This window comes from Peromyscus eremicus, chromosome 9 (genome assembly GCF_949786415.1).
Source record: "Peromyscus eremicus chromosome 9, PerEre_H2_v1, whole genome shotgun sequence".
Taxonomy (NCBI): domain Eukaryota; kingdom Metazoa; phylum Chordata; class Mammalia; order Rodentia; family Cricetidae; genus Peromyscus; species Peromyscus eremicus.
This window is the reverse complement of record NC_081425.1, coordinates 80,939,825-80,955,578: the sequence shown is the minus strand read 5'-3', so window position 1 is coordinate 80,955,578 and position 15,754 is coordinate 80,939,825. Positions and strand designations below refer to the sequence as shown.

At 48.7% G+C, this 15,754-nt stretch overlaps 1 protein-coding gene across 4 annotated transcripts in view; it reads left to right on the top strand.

Annotated features, from left to right (window-relative positions):
* Kcnma1 (potassium calcium-activated channel subfamily M alpha 1) overlaps window positions 1–15,754 on the top strand; it is a 715,240-nt gene that overhangs the window by 195,611 nt on the left and 503,875 nt on the right. For all 4 annotated transcript variants that reach the window (XM_059273863.1, XM_059273862.1, XM_059273861.1 and 1 more), the window contains exon 2: window positions 10,195–10,356. In XM_059273863.1, the coding sequence (XP_059129846.1) occupies window positions 10,195–10,356 (162 nt within the window). The remainder of the gene's footprint in view (window positions 1–10,194; window positions 10,357–15,754) is intronic.

The following is a 15,754-nucleotide window of genomic DNA, read 5'->3' as shown; positions in this document are numbered from 1 at the left end:
TACCTCAACTGCTTGTCTTTAATAGACGAGTAGAGTCTCATGTGTAGTGTTGGTACTAGCATTCACAGAGACGGCACAATGCACGCAGACAATTGTCTCCATTACTAATCCAGCTGAACCTCTGCTTCAGACCGGCCTGCTGTGATTAGCCACATGAGCTTGTCTTCCAACTGAGGCTCTCCAGTGGTCTCTCGTTTAGCCAGTGTGGAGCTACTACTCTATCTGGGTGTTGCTGAGGATGGGTGATGGGGTTGCCTTACAGACTGGCAGTTCTATGTCTGGATCCTTGCAGGTCAGCTAGCTGTCTTGGACTTGCCCAAGGATACCCTTACCCAGAAGTCAAAGATATCCATTAATCTAGTCCAAATCTCCAAGGCCCCAACAGCAGACTCTAAGCTGTTAACTTTTTCTCCCCATTATTAAACTAATCAAAGGATCCAGTCATCATAATTCCTCAAGGATACATGTATTTGCCACTAAAGCTTGAGGGATGATCTATTAATTGGAAGTAGCAAATGATGCTGTTTGAGGACGTGTCTAATGTTTCATGGGTTAGCCTGGAGCCCCTTTCCTAGGACATTTCTCCAAATCCCTTTTCCTACATGTCTGACTATAACCTAATTTAGGTGTCCATACAATGTTGTTTCTTAGAAGCTGCCAAGTATATGACAATCATGTCAGTAGTATTAACAAACAGCCTCTTGCAGAGAACACCTATCTGATTTTTTTTGGCACATTGTGTCTATCTGAGCATCATGAAATAGAAATACCTGGCCTCTACACTTAGACCAGATCAGATTTAAAGCTCAGTTTGGCTACTCGTGAGAATATGCTTCTTGCACATTGATACAAAACAATCAAGTAGAGAGCTTGGCCTATTATTGAGGATAGAGGTGACCAAGAACTTTGTGAGGGCCAGCTACCCCATGCTCCTTAGGAGTGGCTTAGAGAGCATTCTGAGAAGAGCTGGAAGAATTGCTGCCCTCCCTCCTCATGTCCCCCAGTGAGGGAAATGTCAGGCAGTGGGCAGTGCTGAGCCAGGAACAAACGCAGTTGGGGGATCCATAGTCCAAGCTACAAGGTCAAGGTGGTTCAGACCCAGACAAGACCCTCGGGGCCCATTTACACGGCTCCTTTGATTCTGAGACACGAGAATGTGAGGTGTAGAGATGGTGAGCTTTTGTTAAAGGTCGCTTGGCCTTTCTCTGTCACCTTTTTTTCCACCACAAAGAATCCTGAAGTACAATTGTTCACACGGAGCACACAGGTGTTTTGGAGAAAGAATGCATCTGGTACACCTGGAGAGCAATGGCTGACTTTGCCTGAATCATGAGAGCTATGGCAGGGATCCCTGGTACAGCCTGGTAGTCTTCTAACTCCTGAACAATAGGCTTCATCTGAGCTTGTTTTTAAGCCTCTGTAGGTCAAATCGTTGAACAGGGTGCCCCATCCCTGGAGCTGTGGCCCAATAGTTAGGGAGAATACCAGCTGGCCATTCAGGATGGCCTCATACAGGGTCTCTGGGATCCATGGTGGTGGGGTTTTGTGCAGCCATTAGATACACAGGACATTCTGAGTAGCCAGGGAAAGGATGCATAACTGGACTTCCCAAGGGTAGAAATGAACTCTGCTGCCCTCCCTCACCAGCTCTGGCTGGGACCTGAGGGCTCCTCTGCCCTAGTTCTCTCCTGGAGTGTCCAGTGACCGCCTCCTCTCAGCTGTCCATTCATAGAACTCTGGCCACGAGCACCCCAGCTGGCGGTGCCCACATTATGCTTTACTTGCTTTGAGCTGCTTTCGGTAATCTGCCTAATGCCGTAATATGCAGGATTACTGGTACCTGGGGAAATGCCCACGGTCTGCTGTCCTACCGCCCAGGATGTGTGAGAGGCTGTGGTGGGCTTCCTCTTCCATTACTGGCATTGGGTGGGCATGGAAGAAAGACAGTTCTTCTACTTGCAGGCCTGGGGAACCCTAGGGGAACAGGACCAGGACGATGGTTTGCATGGAGGCACAGAAGTGCTCACCCTTGGGGGGGGGGATATTTTGAGTTATGGTATTTCAGTGTTTTCAGCCTATTTCACAATGCCACAGCCATTCTCATGAAATAAAGCTGAAATGGGTGTATGGATATTTCAGACTCACCCCCCCCACCCCCCAGAAACTGTATTCACTTAGGTGTAGGTGGTACAGAGCCTTGATGGGGTGAATCACTCAAAGACTCTGATCAGATTGTCACAGGGGCTGGGCCTGCCTCCCTGCATGGTCCTCAGTGGTTCCTCACAGAGACTGTGCTTCCTAGGTGGAAGAACTACGGCTTTGACTTACTACTTCTTGTTACCCAGGTAAGGACTCCATTCAGAGAAACCACTCAGGCTGACACGGCCACATGGGCCTCCCAAGGTCAGGTCCAGTTCCACCAACTGTCCCTGTTCCTCTGGCAGGACAGAATGTCTTTGTGCTGTACGTCCAGCTGAGGGCATCTGTGTGCAGGTTCCTGGCTCAACTTGACAGATGGGGAGGGGGCCAGAGGAAGGCAGGGGCATGGCTGGGAACAATAGGCAGATGAGACAATAAACTCAGAGCATAGCCTGAAAATGAGGCACAGGAGACTGAAGTTTCCTGGTCCTGCTTTCTACAAGGGCGCTCTGGAGTAGAGCATCTGCTCCGTCTCTTGGTCCTAGGGCTCCAGCTTAAGGTTCCCCGGGATGGGAGCTGCATCTAGCCCCTTGGATGGTCTCCAGGGAAAAGGAGAACTGGTTCTCCTTCAGATCACAACCTCACCCAGGTACCTCAGGGTATATAGGACCCAGCCAGAGAAAGGCCTAGCACACCGAAGCCCTGGGCAGAACGCAGCTGAGCCTGTGTGGATGTGAAGGACAAGGGATAAAGTCAGACCTTTCCTGCACGGAGAGACTCGACTCTCAGCAGGAGGGCTGCCCAGCCTGTCAGCGCCCATGGTCATTTCCAATTCAACATCTGACTCCTTGAAGTCGGATTTATGGTTTTGTAGTGGTTCTTGGAGGACAAAGGATGGCATTCCTCTGACCTTGAGTTAACCAACCTCCTGAGGTATAAGGACCTTGAGAAGGTCCCCTGCAGTACATGCAGTACCAGAAGTGGGTGCAATACACACTCATAATGACAGACCTTAGCGGTATGAGTTACCCTCCTATTAATTCCTTTCTCCAGCTCCCCTGGCCGGACAGATTTGTGTCGTCCCATCCCCCGACCCCCTCTTTTTTTTTTTTTTTTTTTCTGTCAGGCAGTGGGGTTTAAATTCTGCCAGTGTCTTTCTGGGCCAGCTGCTTAGACCTGTAGCTGTTCAATGAGGACATTAGCACCTACCTCACAGGACTGCTGTGATCCTGCTCATAATGGCGGCCCGTGTCATTATCATTACTGTGCTCTTTACTAATATTATCTCCATCCTGTGCCTGCCAAGAACTGGCTTTCATTTGCTGCTGCTCTCTTCCCTGCCCCCTCCTCCTTCCCTCACCTACCTCTTCCTCTTAGGGTCTTCCTTTCCTTCCTTTCCCCATGCTACCCTCCTCCTTCCCGTTCTCTTTCCCTTTTCTTCTCCCCCCTTCTTCCCTCTCCCTTTCCTTCCTGCCCCTCCCCTCTCTCCTCCTTCCCCTCTTTCTCCTCCTCCCCAGCTCTCCAAGCTCTTCTTTCCCCACTCTGTGAAAATGGATTTGTACTTACTGGAGTCTGCAGTGTTTAAGTTGTCAGACTGACGGAGGGGGGGGGGGCGCACAGGGAGAGGGGGAGCTGCCCTGTGGAGCTTCACTACAGTGATCCAAGTCCGTAGGTTTCCAGGTGGCCATGAAAATCCTACCTAGACAGGGATGTTTCCAGTACCATGATCAGAAAAGGGTTCAGGGATCAGATGAGGATCTGAACCAGCACCCAGGAGAGCGGTGTGTGGATATGGGGGAGGGGAGCCGAGGGAGCAGCCAATGGCAGTAGCCTCTAAATAGGGGTAGGCCAGGAAGGTCCAGGCAGTGCAAGGAATCCAGTGCAGCTGCAGTGAGAGGAATGGGTTTCAGATACTCTGATGAGACATAGGAGTGGGTGGGATGGTGTGAGAACTGGACGTCTTCGGAGAGGAAAGGGCAGCTTCAGAAGGGTGTTGGGCACAGTGATAGAGTGAGAAGAGTTTGTTTGTTTGTTTGTTTGTTTTTTTTAAAAAAAACTGTATTCTTTTTTCCAGATGGCCATTCCCTAAATGACTCTTCAGGCAGGGGATGGGGAACCAGTAAGCAAAGCTTGAGGTGTCGTTAAACCCATTCCAGGCTTGCAGCTCCCAGGGTGGTCCTCTTCAGTCACTTGGACCAGCTGGCTCCCCACCTCGGCATACATGCCGAGGTGTGGCACCTAAGGTGACCTTGGCCTCTGGCTGTGCCAACATGTGTCTGCATGCATGTCCTGGTCAGGGAGGGAGCCTGACCAGGCAAGGGCAGGAGAGGGGTGACAGCTGCTCACACCCTACTGTAAGGCTTTTCTGTACAAGGCTTCTGATTGGACGTGTCATTGCAACATCCCTGTGGTAAGAAAAGGAAGGACTGTGCATTCTGCAGCAGGGCAGAGGGAAGTGGTCCAGCCTGTGCTCTGCAAGGCTGCCGGCTCTGGGGTGTGAGGCTCTTCCTGAGAGAAGCCCCTTTTCTCACCAGTACTGGAGGATAGGGGTGCCTCACTGTCCTCCTTATGGAACCGTGGTGTTTGGGGGAGTGCTCTGCTCTGTGTGACCGAGGCCTCTGCAGGAGGGACAGGTGGGACTCGTCAGGATTTACAGAGAAGCACACAAGGGTCTGGGGACATGAAATGATTTACCTAAGGCCACCCACAAGCACTGATCTTGGACTTCAGCATCTGGTTTCTCAAAGCTCCTTGTCGTGAATCTGTGCATTGGGGACCTTATTGGGCTGGCCTGGGTGAGGGCCATGTGGTCTCCTTCACCGTCCTCTGTTCCACATCTGTATAGCCTGGGAGAGGGGCAGGAGCCTAAGAAGGTGCCAAACCCCTTTCTTATTTTAGTGTTTCTTTACAAAATAATAGGTTCCATCATGATGTTTTCATTTATGTCTTTGTACATATACTTATTACCCTCTCCCTTCTCACTGGTCCCATTCTTCCCCTCTGCTTTCATGTCCTATATGTAAGGGGTGTGTGTGTGTGTGTGTGTGTGTGTGTGTGTGTGTGTGTGTGTATGCAAATCTAGACTCCATACATGACAGAAAATGTGGTGTTTGTTTTTCTGAGTCTGGCTTATTCTGTTTAACATTCTGAGGTACTTTCTTAAGTTATAGTGCTGTTTGGTAGCAATGCTCAAATCCCCAACCAATGGTCTGTATGCTGACCACCAGTGACTGGGGTCCAGTCAGGCCATTGGCCACAGGTAACTTAAAAGAGATGGGTCCATCTGCATCCATGACAGTGGGGTGTCATGGTGGGAACAGCACTAAAAGGAATAAGAAGAAGGTAGGAAAGGCCATTGCCCAGTAGGGTACATAGTGGGAGGGGACCAAGGCCATTTTGCTCTCCAGTGTTCCCCAGCTTCCTATGCGTACCTCCTGGCTCAGAAACTTTCTCTGGTCTCAGAGGCTAGCATCAATGCTAGATGTAAGCCCAGCATACAGCTGTGCCTGGCCAAGGAGGGTGGGCAGGACCAGGTGTAGACAGGACTCAGGGGCCTGCAAAAGAAAGCTGAGTGCCTCTTTATTCGGGAGTCCTCCCAGGGTGGACACTGGGGACTTGTTTCTCTCCCTCTTCTGTGTGTTCCTCTCTCTTCCCCCAAATATCTTGCCTCTGTTTTTATGTGTTTGGTTCAGTCCTTCTGAGGTTGGGGCAGTGTAGTCTGAAGTCTGCAGTGAGTACCTCCCTTGGGGGTCAAGGAGAGGGTCATACAGTAATTCCCTGGCCAACACCAACGTCACCCTCTTTGGGCAGTGGTAGAGTCCTCTGAGGGAAATGGGAAGTCTGGGTTAACTGGACAGATGTTTTGCTATTCAGGAAGTGTATCTTCCCCCTGAGGCAGTGTCATGGAGTATAAGAGGAAGGATGTAGTCCCAGGACCTGGAAACTGCCTTGCTCTGACCCTGTCTGTCTTACTTGGAAGGGAGCAGTTGGTCCAATGGAGCCTCAGGTCAGGGTGCATTGAAGAGAACACTTGGTTTGACCTAACTAGTATGGTAATTCCCCTCTAGCTGTCCTGGATGGGGTCCGACAGTCTTGCTGGACCTAGGCATAAGTAGAGGCACCTGGTCCCGAGAGCCACCTGCCTAGCCAGAGGGTAATACCATGCAGAAGTCACCTGTGTTATCTGTTCTGTTGTCACTTTATGGAGACTCACTTTGGACTGGTGGCCTTCCCAGGGCCCGGAGGCAGGAACTACACTGGAAGCAGCTGTGACCATCGTGGTTTTAACCGAGCACCACATGAACCATCTTGCCTCATAGCTTCCCGGAGATGGGCGCCTCTCTCTACTCTGCACAGAGAAGGCAGATGCTTTGAGTCAACACGACCCAAGGGAGTAGAGTGCACCCAAGTCCTGGTGGGCTCTCTGCTGTCTCGGGTGATACCTGCTCTCAGTGGATCTATAAATTGGCCTGTGAAATTCCACTTATCTGCAGGATTTCTTATGGAGCATAAGAAAGATGGATACACGAAGACTTTTACTTCCTGATTGTCTAAACCCAGTTCTGGCTTCATAAATGGGGACTGTTGCTGTTATAAGAAGCTCTGTCTAACTCAACACCTCTCACCTCCTGCATGTCCCCAGCAGGACCACTTAACCCTCCCAGTCCCACCCCCTTTCCTCTGGTATGTCGAGTTATAGCATTAGTGGAGGGGTGCAGGGCTTTGCTTCCCAGGCACAGAAACCCCCAGCTAACCTGGCAGGCTGGCACAGGGCTTGATGTAGCTCCCCGCTTCTGTGGCTCCTCCCCCAGTCCTGCCTCCCACACGTGGTAATTAAGCTCACAACATCGAGTATAAGCAAATAATAACAAGGGCATTATCTCCTGTTAGTTTGTGTTTTTCTGTGCCTATCATAAAGCAATTAAAATAATGAATGCCTTGAAAAACAATAGGTAAGAGGGTTGGAGAAATAGCATGCTATGCGCCGTATACCTCTTATGCTGTGAATTATAGATGCATTAAAACCACGGTGGCTGCAGGGAACTCCTGCCTCTGGGCCTTTTCCATGCTGAAAAATGTCTGTCCTTTGAGACAGCAGGCTGGAACAGCAGGAACTTGGCCCTCCATGCTTGCCTAGCAAGCCCCAAGTCCTGGGTTTGACTTCTAGTAGGGCGTAAACTGGAAGGGGTAGTTGTATGCTTATAATATCAGCACTCCAGAGGCAGAGGCTGGAGTGCTCAGAAGTTCAAGGTCATCCTTGTCTACGTACCTAGTTTGAGGCACTTGAAGCTGCTGGAGACCCTGTCTCAAAATGAAACAGAAACAAACACAAGAACGTTGGTCTGAAAGCGTGTTTCCCTCAGCCCTCACCATTCCTTGGCCAGTTCTGAAAGTGGCAGGTGAGTTTGGCTGAAGGTTCCAGCAAAGTGCTGGAGGTAAGGTCTGTGATCTATTTTGGATGGGCAAGGCCTGTGCCTAAGTTGACATCACGTATGATCATTAGATAAAATCTACAGCTTCTGGAGTGGATCTGGCACCCTGAGTTAGCTGAATGTACCTTGGGCTTTTTGATTTCGGTACTAGCTCAAGGCTGAGAACCACTGCATTCAGAGTCAATGTCAGATGTAAGGTAGGGGTAGGCATTTTGGGACTCAGTAACTGAGTCTGTGTTACGTGCCATTGGACACTGTCTCTAGTTCTGAGGAGCAGGCAATATTACCCCCATCTCACAGGGCAGTCCCTGAAGTGGTGGGAGGGCTAGATTTCTGTTTTGAATATGCACCTTGGTTACCATGGCTGCCAAGGATGACATTCTCCCTATCCTCCTGGAGACCCATCCTTTGAGTTTCAGCATCCTTTGAGTTTCTAGCTGGCCAATGAGACTAACCTAGTATGTTTGAGAGGCAGATGTCACACAAATCAGCAGGTGGCCCAAGGCTTCCCCCTGCCAGGCTCCCACTGGAGTTGTTCTAGCTCCTGGAGCTTAAAATGCTGGGGAGTTAAATACCATAGGCATCCAGTCCTACAGCCCAGCTTCTCAATCATACTCTACCTGAGCCAGAGTCAGCCAGCAGGAGAAGAGCAGACATCAGACACCTTTCCAAACCTACTCTCCCAGTATCCCTGCTTCCCTGGTCTCACTGGGCCCACCCTGCTCCTTGCATGAGGTTTCCACCTCTGATTTGGTTCCCCCTCCACAGTCCCACTTTGGACCAAAGCACAATGATCCTAGTGTTTTTCCTCTTTGGAAATTAATACCAAGATTATAAGTGATGAGTATAATTTACTGATGTCTTTTTCCATTTCCATCTGCACTAATGATCTCAGTGGGTGTTTGAGTATGGGTCTAGTTAAATTTGATTTAGATGAATGATGAGTCTTTAGTATATGTATAAGCCATGAATTTTTGGATATATTTATAAAGATATTTGTTTACCTAAAATTCAAATTTGGCTGAGCATTCTGTATTTTATCTGGTATCCCAAACCCAGGCTCTGGAGGTGACAATGAACAGATACTCAGAATTCTTTGTAATCATTCATTCAAAATTTTGATGGCTTTTGTTGTTGTTGCTGTCTGTTAGGACTCTGTGGTCCAGGCTGGCTTTAAACTTGTGGGCGACCCTCTCGCCTCTGCCTCCTGAGATTATAGGTGTGTGCCACCATGTTGTTGTACTAGCTTTGTGCTTCAGACTGTGTTAGTTGTCAGGACTGACAGCAGTGTTGGATTGGGTTGGGAAATGAAATAAGTAAGTGAATTATAGAGTATATTAGAGGGTTTAAGTGCTATGGAAAACAGTAAAGCAAAACAGTTGGCGTGGAAGAAAAGAGTTGGCATTTTCAGAGGGTAGTGAGAAAGACTTGACTGGGAAGTTGAGAGCGCCTGGGTGAAAACTTAAGAAGACAGAGGCAGAAGCAAGCCTTGGGCAGCAAAGGATGGGAGCATCCTAGGATCAGGGCACATTGTGTGCAAAGGTGTACCATTTACAGCTTCATGTGGGGTTTGGATATCTGAAACTTCCTTTCTTCAAGCATATTTCAAATCTGAAGGGGGAATTTATTCTCTTGTAACTCAAAGATCTGGGCTTTGGGCACATCTGGATCCAGGCATTCAGACGATGACATTAGTAGCCCATCACATCTTTCCTCCATATTGTCTTCCTTTTCAGGAAAGGAGCACTTTCCCTAGCTGCTTCAGCAGATGTACCTACCACACTTGAGCCTTATTGGCTTGGCAGAGTCATCTGATTGTCCCTGGCCCAAATGGGTTTTGCCAGGGGATAGAATGCCTGATCCATCAGTCTGTATTGCTAGAACGATTGTGGGTTCTTCATGAGTCCCTTTTGAATGGCATAGGCAGAGAAAAAAAGGTGGAAAATTAGTAAAGGGAAGTGGGGCTTGGACTATGAAGGCATAATGCCTTGGGCCTAGACAACTCTGTGCTGACTGCGTCCCCTCTTAACTACTGTGTGGCCAGAAACACGTTTGTGCCTTTACCTCTAAAGTGGTCAGAGAATAATGCAAACATTCTTTCTATTCAGAGCATTCTAAAAGGAAATTTAAAAAAGGATTCTTTGTGTGCCATAGCATGCCTGTGGAGGTCAGAGGACCACCTTGGGTCCTATCTATCCACCTTGTTTGAGACAAGATGCCCCTTTTGCTTGTCTCTATTGTGTATGTTGCCACACTAGTTGACCCGTGAGTTTGTGGAGGTCCTCCTGTCTCCGCCTTCCATCTCTCTGTAAGGGTGTTGAAGTTACAGATGTACTCTACTGTGCCCCCCTTTAACATAGATTTGAGGGGTTTAAGCTCAGGTCCCCTCACTGCATGGAAAGTGCTTTATCCACTAAGCAACCTCTACAACTTGATTTGTTTTTTAAAAAACAAAACTAAATTAAAAAAAATATAATCCATAACCATCTCTCCTCCCCCACCCCTATTTTTAAGTCACATTCCCTCATCAGGAACCCCTTTGGGTTCTGATTCTTTACGGGTGGGCATCTAATTTAAATTCAGTTCTCTCCAATGTCTCAACTCTGATTCTCTCTGTTGCCAGGAGGCCCAGAAGATAAATAATGGCTCCAGCCAGGCAGATGGTACTCTCAAGCCAGTGGACGAAAAAGAGGAGGTGGTGGCAGCCGAGGTCGGCTGGATGACGTCCGTGAAGGACTGGGCAGGGGTGATGATATCCGCCCAGACACTGACTGGCAGAGTCCTGGTGAGTCCCCGGCCCCTCCCATGTGAGGTGGTCTTGCATCTGGGAAGGGGGTTTGCTTGGGGGAGATGATGATGCTCTGAATTTTCTCGAGGCCAAGTAGGATGAGTGGCCAGTGCTCCCCTGAGCTCATGGATCAGCATGGCACTCTACACAGACCCAAGTCTATAGTTTGGCACTGTCTACAGAGAGTGAGCCATCATCATGCATTCACAACCTGCTTGGGGGGTGCGCTGAACTGCCTCTGTCAGTAAAACAGATGCACGCGTGCGTGGATGAAAACAAGCACACTATACCTGTATTATCTCAGAATAAAGGATGGGGCATAGCAGCATAAACCAGAAATGTGTCCAGAGTTTGTTAGTGCAGGATTAGGAGTCTTTCTATCTTCTCCCCCACTCCCTCTGAAGAGAGAGAGAGAGAGAGAGAGAGAGAGAGAGAGAGAGAGAGAGAGAGAGAGAGAGAACAAGTTACTGCTGTCCTCTAGTGGCCTGGCAGAACCTGCTTGGGTGCAGCGTCCTAACCTGCACAATGTGAACTAGCTCCTGCAGTCCTCATATGGAGACTATGAGCAGCTCCTGTATGTGTGCACGCATGTGTATGCATGTATGTGTGTGTGCGCTATAGTGTATATGTGGTGAGTATATTATAGTGTGTGTGTTATGTATGCATGTGTTGTACTGTGTATGTGTAGTCTGTGTGTTACAGTGTATGTGTAAGTGTGTGTGTTATAGTGTGTATGTGTAGTCTGTGTGTTACAGTGTGTGTATGTTATAGTATGTATGTGTAGTATAGTTTGTATGTGTAGTATGTGTGTTATAGTATGTGTGTGTTATAGTGTATATATGTGTGTTTTAGTGTGTATATGTGGTGTGTATATGTTATAGTGTATGTGTGAATTGTGTGTCTGTGTGTTATAGTGTGTATATGTTACAATGTATATGTTTAGTGTGTGTGTTTGTTGTATGTGTGGTATATTGTATATGTGTGGGGCATGTGTGTGTTTGGGAGAGTGTGTATGTGGTGTGTGTCTGTGTGTGTATGCATGCTGTACTCTTGCATTCTTGGGTGCCCTGTTTCTGGGCCTGTCACCAAGGCCTTCCACAGTCAGGGCTTGCTCATGCTGATCCTTTCCCAGACTCACCCTGCCTCTCTCATCTGCTAACAGAGCTAGGCTTCACCAGTTGGCCTCATGAGCCCCTGGTTTAGGGTAAGAATTGTGAGTGGCAGGATTGTAATGGCTACACCACTTTTCTGGGGCCAGAAGGCTGTCGGAGTTATTGGTGTTTCAGTGCAAAGAATAGTGAAGAACGGGGCAGATGGGGACCATTGCCGACTCCTGACAGGCCTGTGACCCCCCCCCCCAGTGTCTCCTTTACTATTGCAGCCATGGCTGGTGACTTTCTTGGGTCCGTTCTGGGTCAGGAGTTGCCTGATGATGTGTTCAGGTGACTTCTCCCTGTGACTCCGGCATAGGTTTTGTGCAGGTCACCCTTTGGGACTTGAAATCGGGGTTCAGTCAAGAGTTATTTGGCTGGTAGGTAGAATAAGCAGGGACCTCATCAGCTATTGGATCAAAGATCAAGCTGGGGCTTTTCCCCAGAAACTGCTTCTTTGGTGAGGAAGTGAATGCCAGTGAAGAAGGTGTTGAGTCTCCCTTATACAAATCCCTACTGGGTAGTGTTGGGGAGAGATGCCTCCCACATTGCTGGAGGGAGTGGGAAAGACACTGCATGCCCTGCCTGAGGAACTCAAGGGACCAGCCAAATAGCCTGATAGGAGAACAGGACCCTGGGATCTAAGGGACCTTCTGTGAGCTCAGGCCGTAAAGTCATGCTGGTGACAGCTGAAGACTAACTTCAAAAGAGAGGCATGGAGGTGGCCCTTTGGAGGACAGAGAACTAGCAAGGCCAGTTGCTACAAGGGGGAAGACAAGGGGACTGTTGGGTCCTTTGTGAACCAGGAAAGGGTCTGATGAGGACTTGCAGGTGGCTTGCTGCTGGATGTGGGGACCACTGTCATCTATTTCCTCTTCTCATTCTCTAAGTAAGCCTTCTGTTGCTCTTTCACACAGGGATGTGAATAGATGTTACCCTGGAGACAAGTGAGGTTGGGTTCTGGGTCTGGATATGCTTGTGTGTCACGAGTGAAGCCATGCCTTCCACACATATGTTGGTGGTTCTGCGTGGTCATGAGAATGATCTACGATAGCCATGCTTTCAACTTTTAATGAGTGAGTTTAAGTATACAGCAGGCTATAGTAAAGGGGAAAACAGCATACAGTGGATAGATATCCAAATGCCATCAGACTGGTATACAAAGCACCCAGCAGAAATTGCCAGTTGGAATTCCCGAATGGGTTTTTTCTCCATGGCTGAACGTCCAGTTTCTCTTTCCCATGACAGGCACTTTAATATCATGGAGCAAGTGGCAGTCACATCTATTGGAAGTCGCTTACCTTCTAGCTGTTCTCAAGAATACAATGCTTTTACGCTTGGCCTATTTTACCTTCCCTGTCACAGAGTTTGGTGGGGGGGCAGCCCATTACAGAAGAGGGGCCTTGGAGGACACTTTGAGACATACATGCTTGGGTCTGAAATGGGATAGGGACAGCCTCATTCCAGAGACTGCTTCTCAGGGAGCTCATACAGCACCTGGTAATTTACCGGTAGACTGTACATTCCGTGGCCACAGCAGACACAGAGGGGTGGGGTTTGGAATGAATGTTATAGTTGCTCCTGTCTGAGGCCATTACAGCACCAATGTGCTTCGTCAGAACCAGCTGAGGGTTCCCAAGCACCAGCTCTGGGCCAAAGTTTTTCTCTGATAAGGCGGGAAATAACCATGAACACTGATCAGTGGTAGAGTTCTTACTTAGCGTGCATCAGACCCTGGCTTCAATGACAAGTACCCCCAAACAGAAAAAGGCTAAATGTGGTGGTGCCTTCCAGGCCTTGGAAGGCTGAGGCAGGAGGATCATGAGTTCAAGGAAAGCCTGTGTTACATAGCAATATGCTGGTTTAGAAACAAACACAATCTGACCAGAGGGAGGAAGGGACTCCTTAGTGGGTGGGCTAGAAAGAGTGGCTGGGATGGAAAGCGTTGGATTTCTAACTAGACACCCACTGTTCAGTTTCCCTTTTCAAAAGTGGATTAGCATCTTAAAAGCCAAAGGGAGGAAATAATGTCATCAAGGAAAGCAAGCTGTGGGAGCAGAACCCAGTGCATTATGGGACTCCAGAGGGCTATCCAATAAGGCCGAAGGCCAAGAACACCAAGGCATTGGGCTCAAAGAAGGCCTGGAAGGTTGGCTGGAGACAGCTTGTCTGGCCTGAAAATACCAAGGTAATGAATGTGGGCAAAGTTGGTAGGACAAGGATATTTTGAGAATGGGGTGCTTAGGTTGGCCGTCAGATAGCCACCTGGGAGGGGGTGGCTGCTCAGAAGGGGAAACCGGAGCTGGGAGATCCTGAGCCAACTTAGTGAGCTGCTACCCCCGTGATAGCACAAGAGGGAAAGGCCTGAAATGTAAACAGGTCAAAAGGTCAGGGAGTGGATATGAGTGGTATTATACAATTGGGGTACATAGGGCCAAGTACTCCCCCAGACCACTTCAATACCCCTCATGTACCATCACTAATATTATGGGGAGTATCTTGTGAGCCCTACGGGTACCATGTCATCCCGGTTCCTTGCCATCGTTTGGAAAGGCCTGGACCCGGCTACTGTGTTTGCTCACATAGGCTACATAGCTCTTGGGTTGCTGTGTTCTACTTTCATTCCTGTTGCTATGATAAAACATCCTGACAAAAAGCAACTCAGGAGGGAAAGGGTTTATTTTAGCTCATAATTTTTTCCCCACAGTCCACCATGTGGGAGAGTCAAGGTGACAGGAACTTGAGGAAACTAGTCACATTCACAGGCAAGACCAGAAAGGCAATGAACGTATCATGCCCACTTGTTTGCTTCTTTGTAGTCAGCCTAGTTTCTCCTTTTAGACATTTTAGGAACCCCTGTCTAGGGAACGGTGCTGCCCACAGTGGGCAGGTCTTCCCATATCATTTAATTCAATGAAGACGATCCCCCATAGACATGTCCACAAGCCAACCTAGGGTAGACAGTCCCTCAATGAGACTCTTCCCAGGTGATTCAGTGTTGTGTCAAGTTGACAGTTAGAGCTAGCCATCACACAGGGGCTCATCACAAGGAAGTAGGCTTTTCTTACCAAAGAATCAATCTCTCCTTCACCATTGAGAAAAATCAAGCCCCAAGGAGGGATTTTGCTTGGAATACAGAAAATAAAGCAGCTGTTAGTGGAAAAGCCAGCTGGGAAGCTACATGGACTTGAGACACTCTGCGTAGTGTTCCTTCTGGATTATGACTGCCCAGATAAGGACAATGCCTTTTCTAAGTCACTGCCAGATGTTACTCTGGCTGTGACAATTAACATTACTGTTTTCCAGCAAACAAGGTCTGAGGGCCCCAGTCCTGACTCCCTTAATCCTCACAGGTAGAAGCAGGTCCATGTCCAGCCTTTTTGCCTAGGGCTGCCCAAGGTGTCACAACTGCTCTTTGGTCTCCTTGGAGAAAGTCCTGCCGGGGTACTGGATGCCCATGGAGGGAGGGATCCCTGTAGCACAGAGCAGTGTCTCAGAGCTCTTTGAGGAGAAGGCAGAGCCTGGCTCTGCACAAAACACAGGTTTTACACTGAAGTAGCCGCACGCAGGACAAAGCTGCCATGCCTGTTCTGAGCCCAAAGCTGTGTTTGTCTTGAGCTCTCCAGATGTTTATCCCTGTGACAGTGGGACCAAACCAATACTAGACACCAGCTGTTCAGTTACTTTTTTCAATTTTTAATCTGTTTTCCTTGATGGATGCTTAGGAGCTTGGCCTCCACATCTGAGTCCCCCCCCCCCCCTTTCACCTGGCTGGTTGTTACAGGTGAGGCTCTTAAGACTGGAATATGATGGGTGAGGTTCAGCAGGCGAAGGATTGGCTAAGTAACCCAGATTATCTGTAACATCTGACCTCACTGGCAAAGCACCACGTTCGTCTGATAAATGGTAATTTCTTACCAGCTCTGCCTGTGTGCTACATAAAACAGGCATAAAACAACAAGCAAGAAAAACACAAGTGTGAATTACTCAGACTGTTGGATTGGATAGGTAATTATACAGTTTCATTTCAGAAGTGACAGGTGGTCGGCACCATTCACCTGGGGCCTCAACACCAAAGTGATCAGTTCTTCGACCCTAAGGTTCCAGGTCTCAGAATGGCCTTTTCCCAGTCACTCTCCTTAGGACCGGGCGTGCTGGCCCCAAATCAGCAAGACTGAATGGACAGAGCCCCCTTCTGAAACATAGGCCTGAGCCATACTATACTAGAGTGATGCCAGGCAGAC